The sequence below is a fragment of the Drosophila montana genome, unplaced genomic scaffold (genome assembly GCF_035044405.1).
Source record: "Drosophila montana isolate Dmon_TW-CO22-7 unplaced genomic scaffold, ASM3504440v1 contig_2397_1, whole genome shotgun sequence".
In the NCBI taxonomy this organism is placed as follows: domain Eukaryota; kingdom Metazoa; phylum Arthropoda; class Insecta; order Diptera; family Drosophilidae; genus Drosophila; species Drosophila montana.
In genome coordinates, this window is record NW_026997278.1 from 1266375 (window position 1) to 1290050 (window position 23676).

The following is a 23676-nucleotide window of genomic DNA, read 5'->3' on the forward strand; positions in this document are numbered from 1 at the left end:
CCTTTTGTTTTAATTGATGTTTTTTGTCTCAATAGAAAATGAATTTTTTGATGAAATTGTAATTTTAGTTGTAATTGAGGATGGAGTGTGGAGTGTAGAGTGTGGAGAGAAAATATTTAAAGGAATGTACAGTTGGAGTGTGTGCGGCATCAGCATTTATATATGCCATAAGCCAGCAGATATTGATAAGTGCCATGCAGAAAAATAAAAAATTGAAAAAAAGAAATTGAAAAAAATTGTATGAGAGAATTTGCTTTTGAACGTTAATGAATTTATGGATAATTTTTGAATTCAGTTATGATAATTGATTTGAGTTTGATTTATCCGGCTAATTTAGTCGGATATTGTTTTGTCAAATATGCTGTTGGACTAGGTCATGGTTAAATATCGGTACAGCGTGTGTGTGTGTTCCCGTACGATTGTGTGCGTGTGTGTGTGTGTGTGTTATTTTGGTGGCTCGAGACAACAGAGCTGACCAACACACACACATGCACGACACACCAGGGCCACTCCACAATTGCACAACAAAGACCGTCCAATGCCTATCCAATGTATTTGATTACCCAATGTTTGTTTGTTGGGTGTCTTGTGAATTTTATTTTTCAATTTTTTGTTGTTTTCCCAATTGGAACTTTTTCTTCTCCAAACATTCTCTCCTTTTTTCCTTTGCTCCTCTGTGAAGCAAATGAAGGAAGGAGAGTATTCTACCCATCCTTTGAGCAGTTTTCAAGGCCACATCAAATCAATTATATGTGATTTTTAAATAGAGACATTACTTTCCTCTGACAATTATAAATTTGTCGCCAAGTGCCATTCTCTCAGTTGGAGCACTGGCTAAATTGTCAGAAAAAAGTCATTTGGCAATAGTATCTATTTGGCAATATGGGATTGAAAATAGGATAGGGTGGAAAAAGAAATAAAAAAATTGGGATGAAAATTCATTTGTTGTGATAAGAGTAAATTTGGTTTTTGTTTATGTGTATGAATGTGTGTGTGTGTATATGCATATGTGTGCATGTGTAAGTGATAATTGTATTTAATAGTAAATATTATTGTTTTTGTGATTGTTTGTGATATGTATGCTCAATGTGTGTATGATAGTGAGTGTGTATTTGTGTGTATGTGTGTGTATTGTATTGAATTAATGAATTAAATTAATTAATCTAGGATGCTGATGACTATGGTGTTGATGATGATGATGATGATGTTGTTTGTTGTTATTTGTTGTTGCTGTTGTTGTTGATGTCGTCGTCGTCGCCCCGCCACAGAGAGGAGGGGTGAAGGGAGACGTGTCGATGTTGAGAGTGTGCGCGCCCAGTTGGGCAGCGTTGATGATGATTGTTGTTGTTTGCGCGCAAGTGTGTGTATGCATGCGAGCATGTGTGTGTACATGCGCACATAGATGTTTTGCATGCGCGCATATGTATGTGTTGCTGTGCGTATGTTTTGTGCACCAGCACATGGGCGAGCGGAGTGAGGCAGCTTTCCTGTCTGGTGGCGCACCATTTGTGAGCGAGCATGTGTATGTGCATGCGTACAAGTGTGTGTACATGCGCACATAGATGTTTTGCATGCGCGCATATGTATGTGTTGTTGTGCGTTTGTTTTGTGCACCAGCACATGGGCGAGCGGAGTGAGGCAGCTTTCCTGTCTGGTGGCGCACAATTTGTGAGCGAGCATGTGTATGTGCATGCGTACAAGTGTGTGTACATGCGCGCATAGATGTTTTGCATGCGCGCATATGTATGTGTTGTTGTGTGTTTGTTTTGCGCACCAGCACATGGGCGAGCGGAGTGAGGCAGCTTTCCTGTCTGGTGGCGCACAATTTGTGAGCGAGCATGTGTATGTGCGTGTGCATGTGCGCATATATTGGCGTCATGATGTCTAGCATTTAAAAATGCTAGGAGACACGCTAGACTGGCAGGCGCTGGCAAGCGCGCACACATTTGATGATTGATTGTTTGTTGTTGTTGTTGTTAATGTTGTGATTATACTGATTAGTAATTGCAATGAAAGTTGCAGATATTGATAAAGTTAATAAGGGAAAAAAGTATTATGATCCGAGACTGGGTTGAGAGATGGAGAGAAAAGGTGAGTAGACAAAGGTAAGTAAAAATTTTAAATAAATATTAAAAGAAAAATAAAAAAGGATAATGTGGGAGAGAAAATGAAAGAAGAGAGAGGTAAGTGTCTCGATCATGATTATTTATATTTTAATCCCATAAACAATTTTCCCATTTTTGCTTTGATTAATTTGAGCATGAGCAGCGATATATGAAACAATGGGACCGGGCACAATTGATCCACATTCAATTCATTATTTTTTGATTTGCAATTGTATCAATTTGAATTGGATGTGGATGCAGCAGGCAGTGTGGAGTCATCACCGTGGCGAAGCACTCCCTGCATTTGTTGCTGCATTATGGACATCCAGCCCATCATCTTATCTAACTGTTCTTGTTGTTTTTGCGCCATTTCAAGGAGCATTCGATTGTTTTGATCGTTTACGGACTGCTGTTGTTGCGGATGTTGTTCTAGTTGTTCTAGCTGTTGTTGTTGTTGTTGCCGCTGCCCATCATCCACCTGCATAGGCACAGGCTGTTGATGTTGTTGTTGTTGGACAGTGGCAGTGGCAACTTGACGCCGTTTAGACAAATTTTCTAGCATTTGACATTGAGTCGAAACTATTTGTTCGCGACTCAATATCAAGCCAGTTTGATTAAGTTGGCGCTGTTGTTGTTGTTGATGCTGGAGTTTTTGGATCTGTGCCCATCTGGCTCGCGGATCCAAAGTATTGATAGTGGGGATTGTGTGAGTGGGTTTAGATTTTTTGGCATTTTTTGCCATATTGACAATGTTGTTGCTGTTAATAGCGAACGCAGCTGATGTGCTTGCAACCGGCTGTTGTTGCTGTAGCAGTTGTTGTTGTTGTTGTTGTTGCCGTTGTTGTTGCTGTTGCTGTTGCATCGGCTGTAGCTGTTGCATCGGCTGTAACAACAACAATTGTCCATCAGTGCGTTTGCGTTTTTTGATTAGCTTTTTCTTTTTGTTCTTATTAAGATTAGGATTGATATTATTTGCATTGCTAGGGATTGCTTGCATTTGCATTTGCATTGGCATTGGCATTGGCATTGGCTGTTGTTGCTGCTGTTGTTGTTGTGCCAGCAACGGTTGTAATTGTTGCTGTTGTTGTGCAAGCGTTTGTAACTGTACCGATTGCTGGCGCTGCTTTGGCTGCCTCTGCTTCTGCTTCCGCTGTATATTCGGCTGTTGAGGCTGCCGAATTTTTGGATTTTTATTATTGGCCATGGCCAATAGTTTTGTATATAATAAATCCAAATACAATGGACAACCCTTGTAGTTGGCGGTATGGTTCATGCCACAATTGGCACATTTTGCTGGCAGATTTGCCAATTTGATGCAGGCTTGTGTTAGGTGGTCTTCACCACACTTAACACAGCGCGCTGAGTGTCGGCAATAGCGTGAGGTATGATTGAAGCGTTGACAACGATGGCATTGCGGCAATCTGTTGTCATTGCTTTTGGGCCATTCGAAACGTACAATAAATTTGTATTGTTTGTATTTGTATTGTGGGTTGTATACGCTTCGTATCGTATAACCCATACAAGATCCGGAACGAGCGCTCCTCACGTCTCTGATATGTATTATATTGGTAAGTATTGTCATTATTTAGGACATTTATGATATTTTGATAAGTACCTAATTTGAGCCCATAATCAATTATGGGCGGATTGTGGTCATTTAGTTTGGCGATTAGTGCGTCTATACCGTTTTGATTCGATTGCGTAATATAATCAATGTATATTTGGGGTGGCTTAAAGTTTTTGCTCTTTGGAGCCAAAACTTTGCCATCAGCAATCGGTTGTTGTTGTTGTTGTTGTTGCAGCAGATTTGATTGCAATTGTGATTGCAGAAGAGGGGTGGGGGGCGGACGAAAATCAAAGGTAGGATTGGCTGCAATGGAAGCCGTAGAAGTAGCATTGGCTGCTGAAATATTTGCTGCTTCTATTTGATTTTCGATCGGATTGAGTATGTTATTATTGTTGTTGTTGTTGTTGCTGATGTTTGACATTATTATTGGCCGATTGGCAGAAGCTAAAGCAGCTTGAACTGCGTCAGCCAAACTGTTGGTCGTCACTATTGATGGTGTTGTTGCTGCTGCAGCTGCTGCTGCTGTTGCTGCAGATGGTTGTGATGGATGGACTGAGTGTTTCTGTGAACGTTGAGGTTGAGGTTGTGACAATTCGGACAATGCAGGAGCCTCAAAATCGGATTCAGATAGGATACTGAACCGATTTGCAATTTGCTTGCTTCGAGATGCATCCTGTTGTATGGATCGAGAAGTTGACGAAGTTTGGCGATTGATTTTACGCGTATTTTTACGACGAATTGTTTTAGCATTTTTGCCTGATTGATGGAGCAATTTATAGTGCATAGCGCCAGTTGTTGAGGTAGTAGCAATATTGCTGTCTAAACAACCATTACTGGATGTGTTACCAGTCGAACTGGAATCACTGCTTATGCATATAATTTTATTAGGTGGATCTATTGTTGTTGCTGTTGCTGCTGTAGTTGGGACAGGATGTAAGGATGCAGTCATTAGAAGCTGTTGGGCTGCATCCATTGTTGATGATATACCATCGCTGCCCTCAATGTCAACGAATAGCTCACTAGAAGAGTGATTCGGATTGTAATTATTGAGTTTTTGTGAAGTTGTTTCATTCACTTGATCGGACTCAAGCTGGGCAATTAAACGCTTGTAATGCGCTAATTGAGCTTGTGCATCAGTTGGCATTTTAGCCGGTGTTGAGCATGTTGCCTTTGTTTCAATTGTTGATGTTCCAATTGGAACACCCAATTGGATATTAAGCTGCTGCTGCTGTTGCTCTTGTTGCTGTTGTCCCTCTTGCACAGGCATTGCGGGTGCAAGGGGAGATGATGAAAACATAGCCGCTGCCGGCACCATGGTGTCTGCTAAGGTGGACGACACATTGTTTGATGGTGCTGGCATTGGTGACATCGGCGACAGCGAGAGGTCCGACAAATCGGACAAAAGGCCAGGCGATAGCGCCGATACAGCTAGCAGCTGAGCAGAGGACGGAATTTTTTTATTCTACATATTTGTGGTAAGTGATAAAAAATTTTCAGATTTTTTTTCCAGGTTTAATGATTTTTCTCGAATTTTTCCGAGATTTTTTAGTGCATTTTTAATATTTTTGTTTAATATTATGTTTTCTTAAATTTTTTCAGATTTATTTTAGTGAATTTTCTCGAATTTTTCCGAGATTTTTTGTTCAATTTTAATATTTTTATGATTTCTCGAATTTTTCCGAGATTTTTTAATGTATTTTTTATATTTATATTTATATTTTCTCAAATTGTAGGTACTTTCAAATGGTAAGTAATTTAAATGGTAAGTATGTGTATTTAATATATATTTTTAAATGGTAAGTATATATATATATTGGTATGCTATAGATATGTATTAGTATTTAATGTGTATTATTATTGTCTGATATATATATTAAGGGCGGCGGCACGCCCGAAAAAACAATAATATTTTTATAAGAAATTTTAAAGGTAGCGGCGGCACGCTATGTTAAAGTTTCTATGTTTTGATATAGTAAATTGCCGACGGCACGGCAATAGTTGAAAATTTATTATATTATAATATGATATATATATATATAAATATCAATGTTAATTGATTATCTGGAGACGACACACCAGAATATCAATATTTCTATAATAAAAGGATTTTGTTTTTAAATGGATATTGATTTGCCGACGGCACGGCAATTATTTGCTGACAATGTATTCGAGTTAGCGAAAAAACGGCGCGCTCAAAAGAGGACAGAGAGAGCAAAACAAAAGAATTTCTCAAATGGAGCAAGGCCGTGCTAAGGAGAGAGCAAATAGAAACAATGATGGCCGCTGTGAAATGAGCGAGATTTCACGCGCGTTTGTTTTGATTCTGCTGATCGGCCAGCCACTTGTTTTTGTTTTGATTCTCTCGCACGCTCTCGCGCGCTCTCTGTTTACGATGCAGAGCGGCAAGAGAATAAGCAAGCAAGCAGGCAAGCTGGCTTGGCGCGATTTTGATTCTCTCGGTGGCTCGGTGGAATTTATTATTATTGTTTTTATTGTTATACCCTTGCAGAGGGTATTATAATTTTGTCGTGAAATGTGTAACGCATAGAAGGAGACATCTCCGACCCCATAAAGTATATATATTCTTGATCAGTATCAACAGCCGAGTTGATATAGCCATGTCCGTCTGTCCGTCTGTCCGTCTGTCCGTCTGTCTGTTTCTATGCGAACTAGTCTCTCAGTTTTAAAGCTATCTTTATGAAACTTTGCAGAATTCCCTCTTTCTGTTGCACGCAGCTCATATGTCAAAACCAGCTGGATCGGACCACTATATCATATAGCTGCCAAAGGAACGATCGGTCGAAAAGTAGGTTCTTGTATGAAAAACATTTTTGTTTATAAAGTTATCTTGACTAAACTTTGTATTTATTAGTTTTACTACGCTCCCCATATATATGCAAAATCCTATTAAGATCGGGCAACTATATCATATAGCTGCCATAGGAACGATCGGTCGAAAATTAAGTTTTTGTATGGAACATTTTTATGTTTTTCAAGATATCTTGACCAAACTCGGTATTTATTAGTTTTACTAGGCTCCCCATATATATGCAAAATCCTATTAAGATCGGACCACTATATCATATAGCTGCCATAGGAAAGATCGGTCGAAAATTAAGTTTTTGTATAGAAAATTTTTATGTGTTTCAAGATATCTTAACCAAACTCGGTATTTATTAGTTTTACTACGGTCCCCATATATATGCAAAATTCTATTAAGATCGGACAACTATATCATATAGCTGCCATAGGAACGATCAGTCGAAAATTATGCTGTTGTATGGAATTTTTTTGTTTTTCAAGATATCTTGACCAAACTCGGCATTTATTAGTTTTACTATGCTCCCTCCACTTATGCAAAATCTTATTCACATCGGGCAACTATATCATATAGCTGCCATAGGAACGATCGGTCGAAAATTAAGTTGTTGTATGGAAACCTGTTTTGTTTTTCAAGATATCTTAACCATACTCGGCATTAACTATTTTCCCTGTGCTTCTTAGATACGGGCAAAGCACTATGAGCATTTTGAAAAGGTTGGGTCTGCAAGGGTATTAAATCTTCGGTGTGCCGAAGATAGCACTTCTTTCTCGTTTTTATTATATTATTGTTTAATTGGTGGCGACACACCGTATTATTTGTTTAAACAATTCGGTGGCGACACACCATATATTTATTTGAGAAAAAATATATATGAAAAGTTGGCGACGACACGCCTGTGTATTTCTTCGATATATATTTGTTTGTTTTGGTTATTGTTGTTTTTAGCGGCGACACGCTATGTTTTGATTAGGATGTACAAATTATATACATATATATTTGTGAATGAAGTCCTGAGAGTAATTCAGACACTTGTCGCTCTCTCTCTTTCTATGAAGAGATCAATGGCAAATAATTATGTTTTGATTTTGTATATTTCTGTACAGTACGCTTGCAATTTTCACACACACACACACACACATAAATCGTCTGCCTGTAGCAATTTGAGCGATTGTTGTTGTGTGTTTGTATATGTGTGCGCGCGTGACTATATCACGAGATATGCAAGCTTGCAAGTTTTCGTGAAATGCGTGAGCCTATGGGCGTGTGGGCGTGTAAGCGTATATGTGTGCGTATATATATGCGTGTGAATGAGTTTTTTTTTTTCCTTTATATTGACAGAGCATTTACAGATACCATACATCCAAATGGAAGCGAGTGTGTGAATGGAATATGAGTGAAAACACAGGAGGAATTGGTTCCCACTTGACCATGGTGCAGAAACACATTCCAAACAAACACGCTCCACATTCATATGTAGGCAGCCAAGCTTTGTCCGGATTTATTTAGGATAGATGTTTACAAATTCCAGTTACAAAATTTGAAGCTTAATATAATCACAATACTTTTGATTTGATATAGTTTAGGGTTTTATCCCGGTATGATATAGCAAGTGTAATTATGTTTGTCTCATTTCTTCTTTGTAATTGATTGTGATTAATTGAGCATAACATCTTTAGACTGAAAGCGGCGACAGCATTACTAGTATTTTGAATGCCATAAGCCGGCTGTTCTGATAATGTGCTGTTAGGGAGAGGAGGTGACGTAAAAATGGCAAGCGTGCAGGGCAACTTGGATGAAAAAACTGCTGCTTGAGACAAAAGGCAGGACTAAAAAACATCTTAGAATACCCTGCTGCTGCAATGCCAGGTATGACAAAGTATTTTAACTGGTTACCATGCGTTGTCGTTTGTGCGTCTCCCCTCTCATAGAGACTGACGTGCGATGGATTTTCAATGTATAGAGTAAGTTTATTTATGGGTGATGTTGTGTGACTGTGGAACTGGATAAATGACAAAGACATCAAATGAATGATGCAAAAGTTTATTAGGAGTGGATGGTTGTAATATGAACAAGCTGCCGACAGCATAACTAGAACATACACGGTTGCGGTCTTGGCATTGTCTCTATTCTAGTATGCAGAGCGGAATGCATGTGCATATTGAATAATTATAATGCTCCAGAAAGTTGATAGAGAATGGTTAATTTGGAAATTAGTTTGTTAATAGAGATCGTATAGATAATTATGAAGAGTATCCTAGACGGAGAGTATATATTGGAAGACCTTTACAAAAAGCATGCAGTACTTTTAGTCATCATCTGCATGATAATCATACCAAGATAGAGTCGAGTCTGTTTGCTCACCTAGGCTGCTCATGGTTTTTAAACAGGGCCCCCGGTATACGAGACAAACATGTCCTGTTCGTTGTTTTGGATAGTATAGTCAGTTTGCTCACCTAGGCTGCACATGATTTTAAGCAGGGCTCCTGGTATACGAGACAAACTTGTTCTGTTCGTTGAATTGGGAGAAATGCATATCAGCAGAGATGCGCATGACAGAGTTGTATTACTTGAAGTGAAGATTAGGAGAAAGGCTAACAGTTGATAAAGTAGCTTGCCGAAGAACCAGTGCATAATGTGTGGGTGAATTAGTGTGGGGCTGGGCACGATACAACCGGCCAGGTGATCGCGCACAAGGGGCACGAAAGGCTTGGCTGGGGGCTGTATGACCGGCCAGGTGATCGTGCACAGGGGGCACGAAAAGCTTGGCTGGGGGCAGTATAAACTGGCCAGGTGGTCGTGCTCAGGGACACGAAGGCTTGGAAGCAGCTGGACATCAAGAGGAGTATCAAGTACATCGTAGGACGGTTGATGTAAGCATCGTGGATGGTGTAGTGGCAGAGAGAAATTTTTGAGTATCAAGCATAAGGGCATCAGTTAACAGGATTCGCTCAATTGACGTCATAATGGGTATTATTGTGGTTTTTTTAGCAGTCGCATTTTATTGTCTTCTCATTGCTTACATCTAGTTCACAATACAATATAAGAGACAGAATTGGTACAAAAAAGGTCTGAATGTGAAACGGACTAGTTGACAAATTACTGGCATGTACAAAACAATCTTAAAAATTACATGCATATCACAACATTGGACAATTATGTGAGAAATTACGAAAAATAAATATTTTACAAGTATTTTTCCATTTAACAGACTTAATATTATGTTTGGCGGGCTAATTTGAATTTTTTTAACATTTTACAGCGCTATTTCTGTTATTAACAGTGCCTCTGTTAACGTTATCAGGGCTGATTTCGATAGCGTTGAGAACAGCTGACTGGACATACTCAGCTGTTGAATTTATGTAAATGTTATTAAAAACGTAAACAATGTTTGCCAGAGGGGCCAATTTGAAAGATTTGTTGAAATTAATGATTTAAAAGGTGCATATTAACTTATTTATTCTATATTCCAGGTTGCATGGAGTAATATGTTGTACGGCCTGGCATTCCTGTGTATTTGTCGCCCGCTGTCGGACCATCGACGTTGGAGTCTCTGCCAGGAGTGCCACGGCCGCCTTCTGGCAATTTGGAGATGCCTGCCGTTCGTCGAGGATTCGCTGTGTGCTGTTGGAGGTGCCTGTTGAAGCATCTGTGGCACCTTCAGACGTGTTTGCAGGCCAAAGCAAGAGAGTAGAAGCCATACTCCCAGCCTGTGGGGCATTTGCAGCTGCCATATGCCTGGCCGTGTTCGTCTCAGGCACACTTGACGCTGCTGCTGCCGCTGTTGCACCAGTCTCTGGCGCTTTGGAGGCCAGCGGTTGTGTTGAGCTGCACCCGTGGAGTGCCTTTTACCTAGTAAGGTAAGAAGTTGCCGCTGTTGCTGATTTTCATAGGCTGCAGGTAAGCGTCTTTTAGGTTCAATATAGGATACTGAACCACTTCTTTGCCTTTTAGCTGCCTGTGGTGGTGACTGCGTGTTGTTGCTGCTGAGTGCCTCAACTACCTCCCGCTGTTGCTGCTGGGGCTGCTGGCGACTATTTGGATGCTGTTGGTGAAGCTGTTGTGTAGCCACCTGCTGACTATGGTGCCGAGAAGCATCTGTGTCGCTGCCTGTACGACTGTGTGGGACTAATATGCTCTGTGGAATATAAGAATCGGTTTTAGTGGCACAATCTATATTGCATGTATTATTATTTGTAGTGTTTGTTTCAGTTGAAGCTATTGTATGTTGTAACTGTTTTTGTTGCTGCTGCTCTGGTGGTCGCTGCTGCTGACTTGGCTCATTATTAGAAGCCTCATCAATATCACGCTCGAGTTGGCGACTGATTATTTCCAGTCGCTGCTCAAGCTGCTGTTCATCCTCAGTTAGCCGCTGTTGCTGCAAGTGGGCGTGCTGGGGTTGCGAGAGTGACCGTTCTGGTTGTTGTTCTGTGTGCTGCAGTGCTGTAGCTAGCACTATTTCAACATCAGGCGTTTGATTTTGCTGTTGCTGGTGTACTTCGAGCTGCTGCTCCTGTTCTTCAGGATGTTGTTGCTGTTGTTGTTGCTGCTGTTGCTGTTGCTGCCGGTATATTTCTATAGCCAGCTCACGAGGCAATACTAGTTGCTGGATTATCAATGGCTGGTCCCTAATAGCAAGCTTTAGTTCCTCAAGCGACATTCGTCCTTCCCTATATTGCCGTCTGAGTGAGTTTATTCTCATCTCACTGAATCTGACTGGTGCTTGTTGTCTAGCCTGTTGTTGCTGTTCCTGTTGCCTTCTGAGCGTATTGGCTTCGTCTTCTTCTTGTTCCATGCGTAGAAGAGTTGGCAGCTGTTGTTGCTCTTGGGATTGCTGCAATAATTGCTGTAGTGGGCGAACGTGTTGTTGGAGTTGCTGGTTATATCTTTGCCGTTCGAGACGAATTGGCACATACGGACTTGCGATGAGTTTACGAGCATTGGCATTTGGATGGATAACAAGTGAATTGGCAAATCTTTTACTTGTGATATTGAATATCTCATCCACTGTGCCTATGTCGTATGTTTCGCGAATGTCTTGGTTCCTTATCCACCAAGAGGCCTTTACTATTTTCCTTAGAATCCAATTCTGTGTGGATTCTATTCGGCGCAGCTGTGTGTCGGAAATCATGGCACCCCAAATCGGCAAAGCATATCTCCATATTGGTGCAACAAGTTGCTTGTAGATGGTGATTTTGCAGTCTACAGACAACATGCTCTTTTTGCCTATGAGCCATTCTAATTTCTTGTAGAGTGCTTTAAGTCTGCAGTTTTTTAAATTGCTGCGCATGCTTGCGCTACGACGAACTGCTAACGATTAAGTTAGCAGTCGCATTTTATTGTCTTCTCATTGCTTACATCTAGTTCACAATACAATATAAGAGACAGAATTGGTACAAAAAAGGTCTGAATGTGAAACGGACTAGTTGACAAATTACTGGCATGTACAAAACAATCTTAAAAATTACATGCATATCACAACATTGGACAATTATGTGAGAAATTACGAAAAATAAATATTTTACAAGTATTTTTACATTTAACAGACTTAATATTATGTTTGGCGGGCTAATTTGAATTTTTTTAACATTTTACAGCGCTATTTCTGTTATTAACAGTGCCTCTGTTAACGTTATCAGGGCTGATTTCGATAGCGTTGAGAACAGCTGACTGGACATACTCAGCTGTTGAATTTATGTAAATGTTATTAAAAACGTAAACAATGTTTGCCAGAGGGGCCAATTTGAAAGATTTGTTGAAATTAATGATTTAAAAGGTGCTTTTTCCTTTATATTGACAGAGCATTTACAGATACCATACATCCAAATGGAAGCGAGTGTGTGAATGGAAAATGAGAGAACACACAGGAGGAATTGGTTCCCACTTGACCATGGTGCAGAAACACATTCCAAACAAACACGCTCCACATTCATATGTAGGCAGCCAAGCTTTGTCCGGATTTATTTAGGATAGATGTTTACAAATTCCAGTTACAAAATTTGAAGCTTAATATAATCACAATACTTTTGATTTGATATAGTTTAGGGTTTTATCCCGGTATGATATAGCAAGTTTTTTTCTGGTTCGAGAATCGAATGGGAAGCCGGGTCGGATGGGACGAACTGAGAGGCGGCACATGCTTGGGACGCCGAGCACCCGCATCGCCAACAGACAGAGAGAGAGAGAGAGTGGGAGAGTGAGAGTGCTCGCAATGTGGACGGAGGGGGGGCGGCGAGGTATGGCGAGGCAGCATTGTGATGGGTGCCTGCTAGCAGCATACTTCGCTACCTGCTCCAACCAATCGCGACAAAGGGCACACACTCCCATTTGATCTCACTTACATCTGTTTCAGCGTTGCGCATGTAACCGACTCGATTACAGTCCGTTCCATCAAACTTCGACTTACCATCCCAGAAATTTTATTGATATACGTATGTATATATTTATAAAAAACATTATTCTTAAATTTTCAGCTTACATATGATAAACAATTTTGTATGTGTATGATTAGTGTGTGTGTGTGTGTGTGTGTGTTTAACATGTATGAGTAGTTTGTGCTTAGATTAATTTTACAATTATAAATATATATAAATTTGTATGCGTTTTTGCCAAATTAAAGCATACTTTAGTAATTTATTATTTAAATTGTACAATATATATGCACTTGTATGATAGATGTATTTGTTTTTCTTATGATTAGTATTTGTCTGTTATTAATGAATTGTAGAGTAATTAAATTGTTTTTTTTTTATATGTACAAGTTGTAGGCCAAAAAGATTAGAATTAGTTATTTATTTTTATATATTAAAAGATACGTACAATTTGAGTTTGTGCGGCATCAGCATTTATATGTATATGCCATAAGCCAGCATTAATTGACGAGGGCCGTGCAAAAAGAAAATTTGATGAGAGAATTTAATTTATTGAATATTTAACTTATTAGTCTGTTTTGAATTGATTTTGAAGCGAATCAAGGTGAGGAGTATATTTTTTCTATTTATGATTGATATTTTGTTTTTCTATAGATAGTTTTTTGGCAAATGTTTCCAACTTCTGGGATTGGACATGAGCAGCGACACGAAGTGTGTGTGTGTTCCCGTTTATAAGTGAGCGTGCTTGCTGTTGAAACAATTGTTTTAAGCAGAGTCACGCAGCACTGGGCCACTCCACAAGTGCACAACATCGGACGAGCATGCCAATCTATTGGTATTTGCTATCCTGTGTAAAATTGGGTGTCTGTAATAAATGTGTTTTCCCAATACAAGGATTTTTGTATCTCCCATTTTTTGGGAAAAAAGATTCACCCCATCTTGATAATCTTAATCCTACATCAGACTAATACAGCTTTTTTGATAGCTAATTGGATGTTATTTGTCGCCTAGTGCCTTCTCTCTTTTTATATTTGATAGAATGTATCAAATATATTTTAGCACCGGCTGCCTATCAATTAAAGCCGATTGGCAATATTAGCTATTTTTATTGAATGCAGAGTTAGATTGATGGATGATTGAGTAGCAATATGTGTATGTATAATTATGCTTGCATGCGTGCATGTATGCTAGTTTAGCATGCGTACATGTGTACATGCGTACATGCGTGCATGTCAGCATACATGCATGCATGCATGTTATTTGTTTGCTGAAACAATATATACATATATGTATGTAATTAATATTGATATATATTTTTTTTTTTGGCAAATTATTAATTAATTATTGTTTTTTGTTTTCAGGTGTGTGCTGCTATTGTTGTTGTTGTTGTTGACGACATTTGGGTATATATATTGCCACCACAGGAGTGGAGAAAAATGTACCCTTTTTTTCCTTTATATTGACAGAGCATTTACAGATACCATACATCCAAATGGAAGCGAGTGTGTGAATGGAATATGAGTGAACACACAGGAGGAATTGGTTCCCACTTGACCATGGTGCAGAAACACATTCCAAACAAACACGCTCCACATTCATATGTAGGCAGCCAAGCTTTGTCCGGATTTATTTAGGATAGATGTTTACAAATTCCAGTTACAAAATTTGAAGCTTAATATAATCACAATACTTTGATTTGATATAGTTTAGGGCTTTATCCCGGTATGATATAGCAAGTGTAATTATGTTTGTCTCATTTCTTCTTTGTAATTGATTGTGATTAATTGAGCATAACATCTTTAGACTGAAAGCGGCGACAGCATTACTAGTATTTAGAATGCCATAAGCCGGCTGTTCTGATAATGTGCTGTAAGGGAGAGAAGGTGACGTAAAAATGGCAAGAGTGCAGGGCAACTTGGATGAAAAAACTGCTGCTTGAGACAAAAGGCAGGACTAAAAAACATCTTAGAATACCCTGCTGCTGCAATGCCAGGTATGACAAAGTATTTTAACTGGTTACCATGCGTTGTCGTTTGTGCGTCTCCCCTCTCATAGAGACTGACGTGCGATGGATTTTTAATTTTTTTTTTTTTTGTAGTATGTACTGGTCTATTACTCAGTACATACGGCTGGTGGCCCAGATCCGTGTAATGGCTGGATCTGGACAAGTTTACCGCACTGCGCCGCTTAGCGGACCACGCGGAATCGGTCGTTTTCTTGGAAGGCAATTGTTGGTATTGCAGATTATGGCTAGGTATAGCTCTTGTTTTTGGCGCTTAGGTGTTGCTCAGGTTGGAGCTTGTTGTGCTGGGTGAAGCACGAATTGTTTTTATTGGTGGTTGGTCAATACGCTATTGTGGCTTTGGTGGCTAGCCTTGGAAGTGTAGAGCATATTGAGGTTGTTAGTTGTGGTTAGTGTTTGCGCCAGGTTGGTGGTTAGTTGTGGATTAGTTTTGAAGTCTGGTGGGACAGTTCAGGTTTTTGAGGTTTGTTGAGCTGTTTGGCATAGGAGTTGTGCCGGCTAGCATTGTTTTCTTGGGGTTTCATGGTCACTGCTCACTCACCTGGTTTACACATACCCAGAAGGGCAGAGCTCCAGGCACCCAAGCAAAGCAGTTAAGGCACTGAGGTTGTGCAGATTTTATTCTTTATCACTGCTCACTCACCTGGTTTACACATACCCGGAAGGGCAGAGCTCCAGGCACCCAAGCAAAGCAGTTAAGGCACTGAGGTTGTGCAGATTTTATTCTTTATCACTGCTCACTCACCTGGTTTACACATACCCAGAAGGGCAGAGCTCCAGGCACCCAAGCAAAGCAGTTTAGGCACTGGGATATTGTTGTGCTGTTTTTAATCTATAACTGCTCACTCACCTGGTTTACACATGTCCAGAAGGACAGAGCTCCAGGTACCCAAGCTAAGCAGTTTTTAGAAGTCTGATATGACTGTTCTAGGCACTGGAATTTAGGCGGTGCAGATTTATTAGGGGTGTGATATATCCGAATATTGGATGGCTGTATTGTTATTTTGGGTCACTTTTGGTGTGTATGGGTCTCCTGTTGCTATTGAGCAAATTGGGTTTGTTTTTGTTTGTCTGGTATGAACGTTAATATGCAACTTGGTTGTCGTCTGCATGTCTAAGAACATACACTTTAGGGTCTCTTCTCAGTCTCTATTCTGACAAACTGAATGACTTGCATATTAATGGGTTAGTATTATTGTTAGTGGAATTGGTTATATGGTAATACTGGCACTGAGAATTGGGAGTGCTGTTTGTGCGAATTGTAAGTGCACAATATGCTTTGGCTGGATATTTTGGTGGTTAAGTTTGTTCAGCAGTTTGAAGTTTGTTGTATGTTTGCATAGACTATTGGATTATGGTATTAATACACAGTGTAATTTGGTTGTGTGTTTGATTGTTCTTTATTTGGCCATTGTTTGGTTTGGCAGTTAATATTTATTTAATTGTTAATGTTTGAGTTAGTTATTTTAAATTGAGTGATTAGATTGGCCAAGGGGTTTGGATCAGCAAGATCAGGGTTAATGATAGTTTTTTTTTTCCTTTATATTGACAGAGCATTTACAGATACCATACATCCAAATGGAAGCGAGTGTGTGAATGGAATATGAGTGAACACACAGGAGGAATTGGTTCCCACTTGACCATGGTGCAGAAACACATTCCAAACAAACACGCTCCACATTCATATGTAGGCAGCCAAGCTTTGTCCGGATTTATTTAGGATAGATGTTTACAAATTCCAGTTACAAAATTTGAAGCTTAATATAATCACAATACTTTGATTTGATATAGTTTAGGGTTTTATCCCGGTATGATATAGCAAGTGTAATTATGTTTGTCTCATTTCTTCTTTGTAATTGATTGTGATTAATTGAGCATAACATCTTTAGACTGAAAGCGGCGACAGCATTACTAGTATTTTGAATGCCATAAGCCGGCTGTTCTGATAATGTGCTGTAAGGGAGAGGAGGTGACGTAAAAATGGCAAGAGTGCAGGGCAACTTGGATGAAAAAACTGCTGCTTGAGACAAAAGGCAGGACTAAAAAACATCTTAGAATACCCTGCTGCTGCAATGCCAGGTATGACAAAGTATTTTAACTGGTTACCATGCGTTGTCGTTTGTGCGTCTCCCCTCTCATAGAGACTGACGTGCGATGGATTTTTAATGTATAGAGTAAGTTTATTTATGGGTGATGTTGTGTGACTGTGCAACTGGATAAATGACAAAGACATCAAATGAATGATGCAAAAGTTTATTAGGAGTGGATGGTTGTAACATGAACAAGCTGCCGACAGCATAACTAGAACATACACGGTTGCGGTCTTGGCATTGTCTCTATTCTAGTATGCAGAGCGGAAAGCAAGTTGCATATTGAATAATTATAATGTTCCAGAAAGTTTATGAAGATTGGTTAATTTGGAAATTAAAGACTATGGGAGTTGTTCAGCTGTACGAGAAATTGTAATATGAACAAGCTGCCGACAGCATAACTAGAACATACACGGTTGCGGTCTTGGCATTGTCTCTATTCTAGTATGCAGAGCGGAATGCATGTGCATATTGAATAATTATAATGCTCCAGAAAGTTGATAGAGAATGGTTAATTTGGAAATTAGTTTGTTAATAGAGATCGTATAGATAATTATGAAGAGTATCCTAGGCGGAGAGTATATATATATATATATATATATATATATTGGAAGACCTTTACAAAAAGCATCATTTAGTCATCATCTGCATGATAATCAAACCAAGATAGAGTCGAGTCTGTTTGCTCACCTAGGCTGCTCATGGTTTTTAAACAGGGCCCCCGGTATACGAGACAAACATGTCCTGTTCGTTGTTTTGGATAGTATAGTCAGTTTGCTCACCTAGGCTGCACATGATTTTAAACAGGGCTCCTGGTATACGAGACAAACTTGTTCTGTTCGTTGAATTGGGAGGAATGCATATCAGCAGAGATGCGCATGACAGAGTTGTATTACTTGAAGTGAAGATTAGGAGAAAGGCTAACAGTTGATAAAGTAACTTGCCGAAGAACCAGTGCATAATGTGTGGGTGAATTAGTGTGGGGCTGGGCACGGTAAAACCGGCCAGGTGATCGCGCACAAGGGGCACGAAAGGCTTGGCTGGGGGCGGTATGACCGGCCAGGTGATCGTGCACAGCGGGCACGAAAGGCTTGGCTGGGGGCAGTATAAACTGGCCAGGTGGTCGTGCTCAGGGACACGAAGGCTTGGAAGCAGCTGGACATCAAGAGGAGTATCAAGTACATCGTAGGAAGGTTGATGTAAGCACCGTGGATGGTGTAGTGGCAGAGAGAAATTTTAGAGTATCAAGCATAAGGGCATCAGTTAACAGGATTCGCTCAATTGACGTCATAATGGGTATTATTGTGGATTATCAAGCATAAGTACATCAGTAATATGGCACAGAGCATGAGAAAAGGAGTAACAGCATAATATACAATAGAAGGCATTAAATATGCCTATCATAGATAGTTCTGCGGACTCTTCAATATGGAAGAGTTGGTGGAAATGAAGGCCACCGCCGTCTTTGTTGCTGCATGTATAGAGCATAAGGGCCAAGAACAAATGCTTGTACGAGAATCCGTGACAGGTTGCATGCAAGATAAAGGAGGTTAGTAATGTTGTTAAAATTATGAGTACTTACTGAAAGTGATCATTTGAACGTTATGGTATGGCAGCAGATTTTGCATTGCTAGAGTTGATGCAGACTAGATGAGGTATGGTGGTGCTCTGCGTCGAATTAGTTGGGCACCGGGCCATATTCGCCTAAGACGTCGTTGAACTCGGTAACTCCCTGATATTAGTAAGAGTCTTGCCAATTTGTTTGGGTGGTTTTCTAGCCGGTCGTTGTATTGCTTAGCACGGGAATTGATTATTTCCCACACTGTAGGGATTTTGGTATCATTGTGAAGAGTACGGTTTCTGACATAGTAGGGTGCATTGCAAATTAGGCGGAGGGCCTGTGATTGAATGCTATGTAGTTTGCGCAGGTGTGTATCGGCAGCACAGCCATATAGCTCAATGCCATAGTACCAGGCAGGGGCAATGATTTGTTTATAAATGAGTAATTTATTTTTTAGTGATAGCTTGGATCTGTTGGCAGATAGAAGCCACTTGTGTTTGGATAACTTTGTACGAATGGACTGAGTGGTTATGCGAACATGACGTGACCAATTTAGTTTATTGTCTAAGTGAAGACCCAAATATTTTACAAGGCATTTGGCCGGTATGATATTGTCATTTATTTTAACGACAGGAGTTGCGATATTATTACGTAAGGTGAAGAGGATATGAGCTGATTTATTGCCATTTACTTGAATGTTCCATTTTTTGGCCCATTCAGCAAATTGATTAACATGATCTTGCATGTAGTTGCAGGCAATTTCAGCATTGTTGGCACTGCATAGAAAAGCAGTGTCATCAGCGTATGTCGCTGTTAGACCGTTAATCTTTGAAGTAGGGTGTTGTTCAGTAGATTGGATATGAGTGGCTATGCAAGGCATGTCAGAGACATAAATATTGAAAAGCAGTGGCGCCAGTACACTGCCTTGCGGTACGCCAGCCAGTATGGGCCGAGTAGTCGATTGGACTGGGCCAGACTGTGCAGCAGAGGTACTTGCTGTAATATTACTTAGCACACAGAAGCATCGTTCGGATAGAAAGGATTTCAATATTTTATAGAGAGGTTCACTAGTGTACATTCGTAATTTAAAAAGAAGACCAGCATGCCATACACGGTCAAAAGCCTGTTGTATGTCCAGAAAGACGCCTGATGTATAGTCTCCTCTTTCGAAGGACATGTTAATGTGCTCAACAAGGCGGTGAACTTGCTGTATTGTGCTGTGCCCTGCTCGGAAACCAAATTGGTGTTCTGGTAATACTGCAGCACAGTCTAGTTTATTGTCAACAGGTGATTTTAACTCATCAATTAATCGCTCATAAATTACTTTTTCGAAAAGCTTCGAAACTGTTGATAGGAGGCTTATTGGCCGGTAAGACTTTAGTTCAGATGTGGACACGTTACCACCTTTTAATATCATTCTGATTGCGGCACATTTCCATTGAGATGGGAAGTACTGCAGGCGGAGCATATTGTTGAATAGATGCAGAAGGAAAAGTTTGCCTTTTTTTGATAAATGTTTTAGTAGATAGTTGTCAATACGATCAATACCAGGAGACTTACGAATTTTCAGTTGCCCGATATAGGCATCCAGTTCACTAGGCGTAACATGGCGCAGGTGACAAATTCGTGTGGGGGAGGATAGTAGATCAGTTTCATTAACACTGATTGTTTGATCAAGAAAGCGCTGTATTCGGTGGCAGTGCACAGTAGGCGCAAGCTCAAAGGGAGTAAAGCGTGATTGAAGTTCATCAGCAAAAGCTTCAACCTGATCTTCGGCTGATTGGCACCAATGCCCATTTTGATTGCGGACACTGTGCTGGGCTTGTGGCTGCCGCTTAAGATTTTTGGTGGCGTGCCAAAGGTTAAGAGCGCCTTTCTTTGAAGGATCAGCGTTACTGAGCGTGTGATCTACATATTGTTGGCGATGGGAGCGAAGCAGAAGGGCTAGCTGGCGACTAGTTTGCTGCCATTCTTGCCAGTGGTCATGACGGCGTGAGCGCATCCAGCGTTTGCGTAGCCTGCGTTTTTGACGAATTAAGTTAAGACGTTCGTTCACTTGGGTAGGCGGCAGACGAAAAGGAATGTCAGTGCCATTATTGTTGCTATTTCTTCGAATAGGTAGGATGGTTGCAGGAGAGTTTGAAGCTCTCGCAGCATTATTGAGGTTTTGTATAAAAAGACATAGCATATCATCAATGTCATTTGTAGAGGAAATTTCTACATTCAGGTTTAAGACAGATTCCAGATGTCGATTGAATACTGTTAAGTTGGAACGTTCCGTTAGTAAGCGACGACAGGGTGGCCGAGACCGGCTCCTTCGATTTTGGTTTAGGGGATCTTGATTAGCAATGGTTAGCTCCATCCTAACTAGTAACGGTAAGTGGTCACTGTGTAATTCAGTGACACGAGTTATGGAAAGTTTATGGCTTGCTATTCCAGCATAGACACAGAAATCAAGAACACTGGGGCGAGAGTTATTTGGTGGAAAGTGGGTAGGTTCACCCGTTGTGAGGACATTGAATTGATTAGATCTTAGTATGATATTAGCAAGTATAGAACCGCGAGCACATTGACGTTGGTTGCCCCATAGTCTATGTTTAGCGTTCCAGTCACCTGCAATCAGGAAGTTTTCACCTAGTTGATCAAATAACCAGTTATAGTTGTCCTGATTTACGGGATGATTGGGGGGCCAATAGCAGGCAGCTATGCAGAAGTTCCCTGAGGTGGTATGTAGCTTCACCATGGCACAATGCAAATATGACAAGGAGATGCAAGGCAGTGTTTGAAAGCGAATTCTGTTGGATATGAGAATGGCAGCTCCGCCTACATACAGATGATTGTGGGGCGAGTTTGCTGAGAGGACTGCATAGCCTTGAGCTTCAATGTGAGAGCTGTAGTTTAGGTGAGTTTCGCTAATTAGCATTATGTCCGTGTTGTGGTAATTCATAAATTGGATAAGTTCATCCATTTTGCGTCTAAGTCCATTTGCATTCCATATACCAATATGGAGAGTAGTCATATTATAATTTTACTGAGAGCTGCGTAATAAATGCGAAAGTGTGATATAAAAGAATTTGCAGATTTTTATTGCTAGTTCGTTAAGGACAGAAGAGGAAGGAAGGTGCATTTTTATAAATAAATATAAAGAAAATTCGCTTGGTTAGCATGATCTACTGTTGTTATACCTCATAGGCTGTGACTGGATGATTGCCTTGTGAGAGAGTTTAAAATTTTAAGAGAAATATGTGGTTAAACGGAAATACAGAAGGCAAAACCTAAATTTAAGAGAGAAGAAATTTAAATTATACTTGACTCAGGATAAGTATATATGAAAAGGGATATCCATAAAATATATTATACTACGGTTGCGAAATATAAGTTTTGATTGTAGAGAAAGAAAGGGGGAATGACCTAAGTGCCATCAAAATTTCGTATGAAAGGAAAATCATTAGAATCAAAAGTCTCCTCAATGACATTGAATTGCTAAGAGTACAAAAACGGATACGAAAAACATAGTATTAATTGGTTAAACAAAGAAGGTAAAACAAAAGAAAGAGAGTGAAGGAACAAATATAAATATACATGGGTGAAAAATATATAATTTGATTGGGAAGCATACTTAGAACAAGGAAGTATAGCAACTAAAGGGACTTATTTTACCTTGAAAACCAATTAGACGCCGAAGAAAATTGTGTTTTGGGTTATTAAGTTAAATTCTTTTAGAACCAAAAAATAAAAACGGATAAGGATTTGATTAGAAGAAAAATTAAAATATTGTAGTTTGAATTTAAAATATACCATAAAATAAAAAGAATTAACTATTTTATGGACCAAAAATGATAAGAAATGGTCGTCGAAAATATTTTGAACAGGGTAAGACACGCAAGACTAAATATACATGTATTAAAAGCTTCCTTTCCTTTATATTGACAGAGCATTTACAGATACCATACATCCAAATGGAAGCGAGTGTGTGAATGGAATATGAGTGAACACACAGGAGGAATTGGTTCCCACTTGACCATGGTGCAGAAACACATTCCAAACAAACACGCTCCACATTCATATGTAGGCAGCCAAGCTTTGTCCGGATTTATTTAGGATAGATGTTTACAAATTCCAGTTACAAAATTTGAAGCTTAATATAATCACAATACTTTGATTTGATATAGTTTAGGGTTTTATCCCGGTATGATATAGCAAGTGTAATTATGTTTGTCTCATTTCTTCTTTGTAATTGATTGTGATTAATTGAGCATAACATCTTTAGACTGAAAGCGGCGACAGCATTACTAGTATTTTGAATGCCATAAGCCGGCTGTTCTGATAATGTGCTGTAAGGGAGAGGAGGTGACGTAAAAATGGCAAGAGTGCAGGGCAACTTGGATGAAAAAACTGCTGCTTGAGACAAAAGGCAGGACTAAAAAACATCTTAGAATACCCTGCTGCTGCAATGCCAGGTATGACAAAGTATTTTAACTGGTTACCATGCGTTGTCGTTTGTGCGTCTCCCCTCTCATAGAGACTGACGTGCGATGGATTTTTAATGTATAGAGTAAGTTTATTTATGGGTGATGTTGTGTGACTGTGCAACTGGATAAATGACAAAGACATCAAATGAATGATGCAAAAGTTTATTAGGAGTGGATGGTTGTAACATGAACAAGCTGCCGACAGCATAACTAGAACATACACGGTTGCGGTCTTGGCATTGTCTCTATTCTAGTATGCAGAGCGGAAAGCAAGTTGCATATTGAATAATTATAATGTTCCAGAAAGTTTATGAAGATTGGTTAATTTGGAAATTAAAGACTATGGGAGTTGTTCAACTGTACGAGAAATTGTAATATGAACAAGCTGCCGACAGCATAACTAGAACATACACGGTTGCGGTCTTGGCATTGTCTCTATTCTAGTATGCAGAGCGGAATGCATGTGCATATTGAATAATTATAATGCTCCAGGAAGTTGATAGAGATTGGTTAATTTGGAAATTAGTTTGTTAATAGAGATCGTGAGGATAATTATGAAGAGTATCCTAGACGGAGACTTTGGAAGACTTTTACAAAAAGCATGCAGTACTTTTAGTCATCATCTGCATGATAATCATACCGAGATAGAGTCGAGTCTGTTTGCTC

The 23676-nt window shown here is 39.7% G+C and overlaps 2 protein-coding genes and 2 long non-coding RNA genes across 10 annotated transcripts; 2 read left to right on the top strand and 2 right to left on the bottom strand.

Moving 5' to 3' along the window:
• Nucleotides 1-2340: 2340 nt before the first annotated feature.
• On the bottom strand, nt 2341-3309 carry LOC135427897 (putative uncharacterized protein DDB_G0271606). The gene has a single exon (XM_064681619.1). It carries the CDS (start codon nt 3307-3309, stop codon nt 2341-2343), a length of 969 nt encoding a protein of 322 aa, XP_064537689.1.
• An 849-nt stretch (nt 3310-4158) lies between these two features.
• On the bottom strand, nt 4159-4939 carry LOC135427899 (uncharacterized). The gene is made up of 2 exons (XM_064681620.1): nt 4314-4939; nt 4159-4234 (listed from the first exon to the last, which is right to left on the bottom strand). Exons 1-2 carry the CDS (start codon nt 4937-4939, stop codon nt 4159-4161), a joined length of 702 nt encoding a protein of 233 aa, XP_064537690.1.
• An 11473-nt stretch (nt 4940-16412) lies between these two features.
• On the top strand, nt 16413-17284 carry LOC135427890 (uncharacterized). 4 transcript variants are annotated; one of them, XR_010436156.1, is made up of 3 exons: nt 16413-16719; nt 16777-16966; nt 17029-17284. It is a non-coding gene; the product is annotated as an uncharacterized LOC135427890 (long non-coding RNA). The 4 variants fall into 4 exon arrangements; XR_010436157.1 differs by having other exon boundaries at nt 16413-16711; XR_010436158.1 differs by having other exon boundaries at nt 16413-16695.
• Nucleotides 17285-22454: 5170 nt separating this feature from the next.
• Nucleotides 22455-23316, top strand: LOC135427912 (uncharacterized). Of its 4 annotated transcripts, none has more exons than XR_010436173.1 (3): nt 22455-22751; nt 22809-22998; nt 23061-23316. It is a non-coding gene; the product is annotated as an uncharacterized LOC135427912 (long non-coding RNA). The 4 variants fall into 4 exon arrangements; XR_010436174.1 differs by having other exon boundaries at nt 22455-22743; XR_010436175.1 differs by having other exon boundaries at nt 22455-22727.
• Nucleotides 23317-23676: the final 360 nt, after the last annotated feature.

What these genes read in the sequence shown, in the direction of transcription:
- LOC135427897 (XM_064681619.1), bottom strand. Translation starts at nt 3,309, where the DNA reads ATGGCCAATAATAAAAATCCAAAAATTCGGCAGCCTCAACAGCCGAAT.
- LOC135427899 (XM_064681620.1), bottom strand. Translation starts at nt 4,939, where the DNA reads ATGCCTGTGCAAGAGGGACAACAGCAACAAGAGCAACAGCAGCAGCAG. An exon ending in AGCAAGCAAATTGCAAATCG is followed by an intron (nt 4,235 to 4,313) that starts GTTCAGTATCCT and finishes CAACGTTCACAG; the next exon opens with AAACACTCAGTCCATCCATC.